Raw genomic sequence first — 9,195 nt, forward strand, 5'->3', positions numbered from 1 at the left:
TCAATGATTTATTATCAATAATTAATTTTTTAAATAAATATTATATTATAATCCATCAAAATTATTGTATATATTAATTCTTCTCCTCTAATGATTCCATTGTTCATCATGGGAGAAAATATGACCACTAAACTAACAGCATTTCCCTCCTAAAAATCACAACTGCTAAATCCCCCTCTTCTAGCGAGGACTGGCTGTGCATCCCATAATTCCGTACAAAACCTCACAAAACACCACAAAGCTATTATTTTTATTCATCCATTCATGATTCATCGTAACACTCAGTAAAACCATGATTTTCGATTCTCCCCTTTTCCTTTTGTGGCCATGACTTCATTACTATGACACAAACCCTTTATTCCCGGACTCGGAGCCCCGAAACCCAAAGGAAATAGCCATGAGAGTGATAGTTCCTCTGCAAGGTGTTGTTCAAGGACGAGGAGGCTTAGTTTTAGGCTCCATAATCCCTTGCGCGCTCTTTTACTTTCTCCAGTTCTATCTGAAGCGACACCGTAAAGACAATGATGACCAGAACAATTCGAATTCCTCGGCTCAAAACCCAACCTCCCGTTCGCCGTCGTTCGGGAAGTTATCGGAGCTTCCCGGGTTGACACGTAATTTGTCTTGGGGTTTGTCATCGCCGCGAAGTCAGCGTGGACCAGTCTCTCTTTCGGGTCGGGTTAATGGGATTGTGAAGGGTGCGGATTCTCCGTATTATGTGGGATTGAGGCGGGCTAAGGAGGATCCGTATGATGAACTCAGTAATCCAAATGGGGTCATCCAGCTGGGTTTAGCAGAGAACAAGGTAGGTTCTTTTTACATTTTTTTTTAATATTCTTGAGTGATTATAAGGTAGTATTTGCTCTCTTTTTTCCAGTTGTCATTGGATTTGATTAGGCATTGGCTAGCAGAGAATGTGGAGCAATCCATATTGAGAAACGGGGGAGAGCTAAGCATTAGCAAGATTGCCACTTATCAGCCTTTTGATGGATTGATGGAGTTCAAAGTGGTAAACATTGTTCAATTTATATGTTTTCGTTTGTACTTCAGGTTAATGCTATCATTCTATTCAATATCAGACTATCAGTTTATTGAGTTGGTTCTCCTTTTAGGTTTGAATTTTACTTTTTATTGTTCGAAGTTGTATCGAGCGAAAATATTACACTTCACTCTTAGCATTTTAGGTGACTTTAAGATGTCATGTTAGGATTTTTGAAGATTCAGATTGGTTAAGTAACGTGTAATGATACAGTTAGAGCTATAGGGACTGCTTGCTTATAAGTTATAACTACAGTTAAGGGTTTATGCTATCTGTTAAAAGTGGAGGTTCCAAAATTTTAGTCGAGTATAATGCTTGTAATACTACGAATCATATGAGATTGAGGTTGCAAACACCAAATCTATGAATTCCACTATTGGAGGCTGAGTAGGTTGTAAATTCCAGGCGGCTAACACTAAGTGGGCCAAGTTTGTTTCTTATTGAGCTTGGAGACGACTTCTGGTTAAGTGTTGTATGTGCAATAGAAGAGGGATAGAAAACAATAAATCTGACGTATTCGGCTTTTGATTCTTATTCAGTGATATATGTATTGTTGGTATGTATATACAAGAACCATCTTTAAAGCATGTAACGTGCAATGAGGCCTTGTAATTTCCAGTTCAATTCACCTCTTAAGATAAGTGCTTTCTCACCATTTATATATAGCATACTTTGATTACTTGCCGTGTAGGCTTTGATGAAATTTGAAAATCTAATTGAATAAATGTATGTCTGTGATCATAAAGTGACCTCTTTTCATTTGGAGAAAGAAAAGGAATACAAAAGAGAAGGGAGAAATTTATTTACAATTAGTGACAAGTCTTGAGCACATGTTTTCAAGGGGTATTTAGAATTTTCAGGTGATATGGTATGCTGGAAGAAAACCTTGACCAGTATAAATTGTTTGTAAAACTTTAAAATTAAAAAGCATAACTTCAAGAGTCAATACCTTGGAAGTCCGCCTCGTCTAATGGTTCTTTCTGGAAACATTTTGTTTTTGTCAATAAACAGTGTCTACTTTAAAAGCTTTTGTTCTGAATTGTAATTACTTTACAGGCTGTAGCAGGATTCATGTCTCAAGTCATGGAGAAAGCTGTTTCATTCAACCCTTCACAGGTAGTGCTGACGGCTGGTGCAACCCCTGCAATTGAGATCCTTAGTTTCTGCTTAGCAGATGCTGGAAATGCATTTCTTGTTCCAACTCCTTATTACCCCGGGTAATATTTCTCTCCATTTTGACGGTTTTCATTCCTGTAAGCAGCTATCTCACAAGGAAAATAATGTTTCGAACAAAATCTGCAGTTTTGATAGGGATATAAAATGGCGAGCTGGGGTGGAAATAATACATGTTCCTTGCCGAAGCGCTGACAATTTCAATTTAAGTATAGCTGCTCTTGATCGAGCATTTGACCAGGCAAAGCAACGCGGACTTAAAGTGCGGGGGATAGTAATATCAAACCCTGTTGGCAATCTTCTAAGTCGAGAAACACTATACAGCCTGCTAGATTTTGCCAGAGAGAAAAACATCCATATTGTCTCTAACGAACTATTGGCTGGTTCTACTCACGGAAATGAAGAATTTTTTAGCATGGCAAAACTCCTTGACCTGGATGAGCTTGGTCGGAATAGAGTTCATATAGTGTATGGTTTGTCGAAAGACCTTTCTCTTCCAGGTTTTCGGGTTGGTGTTATCTACTCATATAATGAGGAGCTTTTGGCTGCTGCTAAAAAGTTGGCGAGGTTCTCATCTATTTCGGTCCCAACCCAGTGTTTGCTCATCTCTATGCTATCTGATGCAAAATTTGTTCAAACATTAATTACCATCAACAGGGAGAGGCTTCAAACAATTATGCTCAGTTTGTGACTGGGTTAAAAAACCTGGGCATCGAGTGCATAAAGAGTAGTGGAGGTTTCTACTGTTGGGCCGATATGAGCGGGTTAATCCACTCTTACAACGAGAAAGGCGAACTTGAGCTGTGGTATAAGTTGTTGAATATAGGTAAGATCAATGTAACTCCAGGTTCTTCATGTCATTGTATCGAACCTGGATGGTTCCGCTTCTGTTTTACTACATTGACAGAGAAAGATATCCCTATAGTCATGGATCGGATTCAGAAAGTTTCTGAAACCTTTAAATTGAATAGATGAAATGCTGTTATTTTATTCTATGATTTTAAATAATGTGCAGATTTGTTTTTTTTTTATCGAAAGATCGTTTCTTTGACATTATAGTTTGAAAAAAGTAATCCTCGACTTGAAGCCGAAGGACAAATGAACCCCATCAAGATCTTGATATTCATCTTCAGGGAAGAAATGTGTTTATGTTACTGATGCTGCCATTGATGTTAACTTTTAGAACTTGCTTTCAGAGTCTAAAGAATTGAACAGATGCTTACACATAAATGGATACTTTTTTCCCTTTTATTGCACAAGGTTACAAATAGAGGAACGAATCAATGGTGGCAATCGCTAAATGAATAGAGAAGAATTAACCTTTTTTTCACCCTAACCAGCAGCAACTGTCTGTGTCACCTTTGCAGTATAGATCACATCTAACATTTCTTTGAATTTTCACTATGGTTCGATTCCAGATCGGATGGACTCGAGAACTTGAACAACTTCAGCCATGCTAGGTCTTCTTGAAGGAACCTCTGATGTACAGATCAATCCCAACTTCATAACTTGTATTAATTCGTTTTCCACGCCGCACAGCCTTCTATCGAAGCAAGCTGAAGCAGAGCCCCTCTCCAACAATCCTCTAATGTATTCACACAAAATCACTACCTCGTTTACTGTTGGACTCTCTACTGGTTTCCTGCCAGTTACTAGTTCTAAAAGAACCACTCCAAAGCTATACACATCACATTTCTCACTAAGACTCAAACTTTGAGCCAACTCTGGTGCGACATATCCCACTGCATTATGAAATTTAGTTAAACCATAATTATCCAAAATCGGAAGCAATTTTTCCAATCCATAATCAGATAGTTTCACCTCGTAGTTCTTGTCTAAGAGTATGTTAGTTGATTTGATGTTGAGATGGAGAATTGGAGGTCTACAATCATGGTGAAGATAAGAAAGTGCTCTTGCAGTTCCAAGGGCAATATGAAACCTTCTAGACCAATTTAGTTCGGTATTCCCAACACCTGAACTAGTGCTGGGATAATTCATTCCGTGAAGATTATCGTAGAGATTCCCGTTCAGAATGAATTCAGATAAAATCAATTGCATTGAAGAGGACCAGTAATAACCTTGAAAAGCAACCAAGTTCCGATGCTGGAGGTTACCTAGGCGTCCGATTTCTTGTTCAAATTCGTCTTGGTTTCTCAGTCTCCCTAGAGTCTCAAGCTTCTTTACTGCAATTGAGATCCCTCCTTCAAAGCTAGTTTTGTAGACTGTTCCGATCGACCCTCCACCTATTAGACACTCTTTGTCGAGCAAAGCTTTGGTGCCAGCTTCCCAATCTTCATATTTAGAAGGCAAACTTTTGCTAAAGAGAACTAACTTCCCAATTACAACATTTGAATCTGATGAACCTGGTGGTGTGCTCTCAACAACCATCGCCACTTCCTGCTTTTTACTCTTGCGTGCCCTGATGTTCATGATGGTTACCACACAAACCCCTGTAAGAATCACAGCAGCAGCAACAATGGCAACAATTGCAGAAACACTAAGGACCTCAGTTCTACTGGATGTGGAAGGCGTAGCACTTCCCGAACAGGAGGCCAAAGGGGAACCACAGAGCCTAGGATTGTTTGAAAATGCTGATGCACCAAACGATTGAATGGTCTGATCGTTTGGAATGATACCAGAGAGATTATTGTATGAAAGATTAAAATGAGTTAACATATTCAAATTCCCAAGTGAAGGGGGGATCGACCCGGAAAGTGAGTTCTGTGAGAGATCAAGCAATTGGATTTTTGACAAGTTCCCAAGACTCGATGGGATATTTCCATTCAGCCGGTTACGATGTAAGTCAAGAACTTCCAGATTTGACATGTTGTAAAACGTATTAGGAATATGTCCCTCTAGCATATTCCCAGAAACATCCCTGCAGCAGCATGATAGAACTTTCTTAGAATTAACTCAAAGCCATGCCATAGAAAATCTAAAGTACATCAGGATAGCGCTTATACTCACAGTTCTCGCAGAAACCTGCAATTGCTTATATCCTCGGGAATTTCACCAGTGAGGTTGAGGTTGTGCAAATCTAAGACCTGAAGCAACTCAATGCTTCCAAATCCTGCAGGGATTGTCCCACTTAATGAATTATTAGCCAAGCTAATTGCCAAAAGCCTTCCCAGATCCCCGATATTAACCGGTATGGTCCCATTAAGCTTGTTGAACCCCAAGTCCAAAACTTTGAGGCTCTTACAGTTCAAAACGCTTGTCGGGATTTCCCCACTCAAACTATTCCACGAAGCATCCATGAATTCCAACGTCCCACTACAGGTTCCAATCACGGGAATCTCGCCAACGAATTCGTTCCATGAAACATTGAAGTAAGTAATGTTCTTCAATTCAAGAACTCCTAGAGGAGCCAACCCTGTGAATGAATTTGTGCTAAGATCCAAGCCTACTAAGCTTTGGCATTTCAACATCTCTTCCAGCACACTGCCGTTTAATGCATTGCTACCAACATATATATATTTCAATACTGAGATATCACAAATTCGAGAAGGCAATTCACCGGTAAGATTATTGAACGAGAAATCAAACCCTTCAAGCTTACTACAATTCACAATGGATCCTGGAATCGAACCCGAAAATCCGTTATGCGAGAAAGAAACATACTTTGTTTTGTAGCAGTTCTTAAACAAACCAACCGGAATCTCTCCGGTATAAGCATTCTTTGAAAAATCAAGAAACCTAATGTTAGGCAAGTCACCAATGAAATCTGGTATGGAACCAGATAATGCATTTGAGCTCACATTGATCTTCCATAATGTTTGCAGCAGTGAAAATTCTTGCGGGAGATTACCTGAAAATCTGTTGCCAAACAATGTCAAGACTCTGAGGGAGGTTAAACCAGACAAGGTAGACGGCAGTTGACCGCTGAGGCTCGTGTTCCACAGAACAATCTTGTCCACAAATCCTTGTGGATTGCAAAACACACCACTGAAATCCACACAAGGGTTGCCATTTGGGACCCAGGATTCCAAGCTGTTGTACGGATCATCGGTGATGTTTCCTTTGAATTGGAGCAAGATTTCCTTTTCAGTCGCGGCTAAAGAAACGGTGAAGAGGGTACTGATTCCAAAAGAAGAAAGAATCAGGAATAGCAAAGCATGGGAAACTATAAATCCACGGATCCTTTTCATGCTCGAAAACAGCAGCAACAACACAGAGATTGTGTCTAACCGTAAGGCATTATCGAATCAGATTCAATTGCAGAGCTTGTGGTTTGCACTTGTAAAAATCTCCAGTACCAAAGACAAAAACATAAGGTTCGTGTCCAAAAACCCACATTTTACTTGCATTTGCTCAACGAAGAACAACAACAGAGCAACCCATTTTAACCCACACTCTCTTCAATGAATCAAAGATCTCACCTTTTTCTTTCTGTATTTGAACTAAAAATTTCAATTTTTTTGTTCTTCCATGCCAAGAATCTAGACAGGTAAATAAAAAGGACAAGTAATGAATAATGGGAGAAAAATGTAATAAAAATGGCGATGACCAACAAGTGAGAACAAATGTATGAGAAGGTGGCTTGGCTGGAAAGGAGAACAGGGGAGCAAATTTAATAGTATTAACCATATATGAAAAACATCTATATCTATAGGGTTGCCACCAACAGAAGCTTAACCACGTGCATGTCCGTTTCTTTCCACCTTCAATCTCAGTTCTTTTCAATTCCATTACAAAAATTAAACCCTCTCTAATTTTTTTTCGGTTTTAACTCTGATTTGTAGAAAAGTAATCAACTTGAAATCCCCAAAATGGTCTTGCATCACTAACAACCGTCTAAAGGTGGGGTCTTGGTTTTGTCCCTGAAATTACAAGCATTTATTATCTATTACCAACCGGATCTTTTCACCCCAAATAATTGTCAGAGAAATGAAATATGTTTAGAAGAAAAAAATAAAACCCAAGGAATTTTAAGACTTTGGCTTTTTGGGTTTTTTTTTGGTCTTTTGTTGACTCGTGAGTTGAGCTTTTCTTTCCTTTTTGCAGCATTAAAGACTCAAGTTCCCTTGTATCCGTTCTCAATGTGACTCCTTTTTCATTAAATTTTGTTACAGAAGATGTGAAGTTTATTTCCATTTCCTCATATTTTTTTTCCATTATAAGCAGAAAACTTGGAAAAAATTAAAAGGGTTTACACTGTATTTTACACTGATTTCTCCATTTTTAATAACTTTTCAAAGCTTCAGCATCTACCTTTCTCAGAATGTCCTGATTCCTGCTAAAAACAACCAAGTTTTAATGGGTTTTAATTACTTTATTTAACTCGAGTCTGTTGTCTTGTTGCATTTGACCGAGTACAAGGTTTTTGGTAGGAAACATAGTAGAATGAATCAAAGTTGATGAGAGGAGTACAGAAGGAAAAGCTAAAAAGTAAAAAATTAATTAAAATATTTAGTGAAGATTAGGTTAACGTATATGAAGAACTTACTAGGATGGCCATGGACCTTTGTCTTGGTGCCTTTGGCTTTGGATACATCTTTTTCATGCCCATGTGACCATATCAACGTCATTCAAGACTTTTATGCATAAGTGGCATAGACAGTGCTTCGGATGAATCACTCTTTAATATATGCTTTAATGGAATGCCAGACCAACTTCTGCAGCTCCCTGCGCCATCTCTTCTTTCTCCTTCAATGCGTTTCTATATTTGCATCCTTACTGTATTTTTCTTCTTCTTCTTCATTATATCTTTGGATTTTAAACTTGTACTCATGATTTTTTTCATATTAACATTTTTTTGTAATAGCGTTAGACACTATTATATTATATCATTTATCATCTCATCTCAAGATTGAAAAAAAACCTAAGAGTTGATTGCTACACGTCCTCAAACTGTGATCTTCATTTTAAATTGCTCTTAAAGTTTCAATGTTATAATTGAGTTAATTCTATTATAAGTCCTCAAACTATGACACTCATTCTAAATTAATCCTCAAACTTTTGAACATTCCAAATTCATCCACAAACTATAACCATCATTTGAAATTGGTCCCTAAACTTTTAGGAATTCCAATTTCATTCCCAATCTATGATCCTCATTTTATATTGGTCCCCAAACTTTTGAATATTTCAATTTCATCTTCTATCTTTTGAATGATTTTGGGGTAGGTTATTGGAACGTTCAAAAGTTTGGGATCAATTTAGAATGAGGGTTATAGTTTGTGGATGAATTTGGAATTTTCAAAATTTTGGGGATTAATTTAGAATGAGAGTCATGGTTTAGGGATGAAATTATAATATTCAAATGTTTAGGGACCAATCTATAATGAGGGTCATAGTTTCAAGATGTATGGTGCAATAATCTCATTTTAATTTCATCTCCAAACTATAATTCACACGTTAAATTGGTCTCTAAACTTTTAAACATTCCAAATTTATCCCAACTATGACCTTTATTCTATATCAGCCCCTAAACTTTTGAATATTCCAATTTCATCTCCAAAATTTTGAATGATTTTAGGAGATGTTATTGGAAAGTTCAAAGGCTTGGGGATCAATCTAGAATGAGGGTCATAATTTGGGGATGAATTTGAAATAATCAAAAGTTTGAGGATCAATTTGGAACGAGACATAGTTTAGGGATAAAATTAGAATATTCAAAGTTTAGATATTAATTTAGAATAAAGGTCGTAGTTTGAGGATGCATGATGCAATTAATTAACTAAAAACTCATTTTTTTTAAAAAAAATTAAACAATAAATATACAGAATAAAAAATGGTGTGAAAATCATCAAAATAAAAAAAAAGTGTAACAAATTAAGAACTTCAAAATCAATTTATTTTCAACTTTGAAACTCTTGTCAAACTAATATAGTTTGATTTGTTGTTGGTTGCAATTTGTTTTCAACTTTGAAATTCTTCTCTAACGCTTTCACTCGTCTCTTTTTCCCACTTCCTCCACGGCCGACTATTAATTCCTCCAAACAACCTTTTTTTTTCTTTTATCTAATTAATCCAACATCCAC

At 37.2% G+C, this 9,195-nt stretch overlaps 1 protein-coding gene and 1 pseudogene across 1 annotated transcript; one reads left to right on the top strand and one right to left on the bottom strand.

Moving 5' to 3' along the window:
* Positions 1-205: 205 nt before the first annotated feature.
* LOC120193734 lies at positions 206-3,217 on the top strand (annotated as a pseudogene).
* Positions 3,218-3,378: 161 nt separating this feature from the next.
* Positions 3,379-6,531, bottom strand: LOC120193733 (probable LRR receptor-like serine/threonine-protein kinase At1g12460). The gene is made up of 2 exons (XM_039196175.1): positions 5,180-6,531; positions 3,379-5,090 (listed from the first exon to the last, which is right to left on the bottom strand). The coding sequence occupies exons 1-2, from the start codon at positions 6,358-6,360 to the stop codon at positions 3,614-3,616; spliced, it is 2,658 nt and encodes an 885-aa protein (XP_039052106.1). The 5' UTR covers positions 6,361-6,531; the 3' UTR covers positions 3,379-3,613.
* Positions 6,532-9,195: the final 2,664 nt, after the last annotated feature.

Source organism: Hibiscus syriacus, unplaced genomic scaffold, assembly GCF_006381635.1.
Source record: "Hibiscus syriacus cultivar Baekdansim isolate YM2019G1 unplaced genomic scaffold, ASM638163v2 tig00116996_pilon, whole genome shotgun sequence".
NCBI classification, from domain to species: Eukaryota; Viridiplantae; Streptophyta; class Magnoliopsida; order Malvales; family Malvaceae; genus Hibiscus; species Hibiscus syriacus.

Bases quoted from the DNA above. Each gene is read 5' to 3' on its own strand.
- LOC120193733 (XM_039196175.1), bottom strand. From the start codon at position 6,360: ATGAAAAGGATCCGTGGATTTATAGTTTCCCATGCTTTGCTATTCCTG. The intron at 5,091-5,179 runs GTGAGTATAAGC...ATGCTGCTGCAG, and splicing joins TGCAGGTTTCTGCGAGAACT to GGATGTTTCTGGGAATATGC.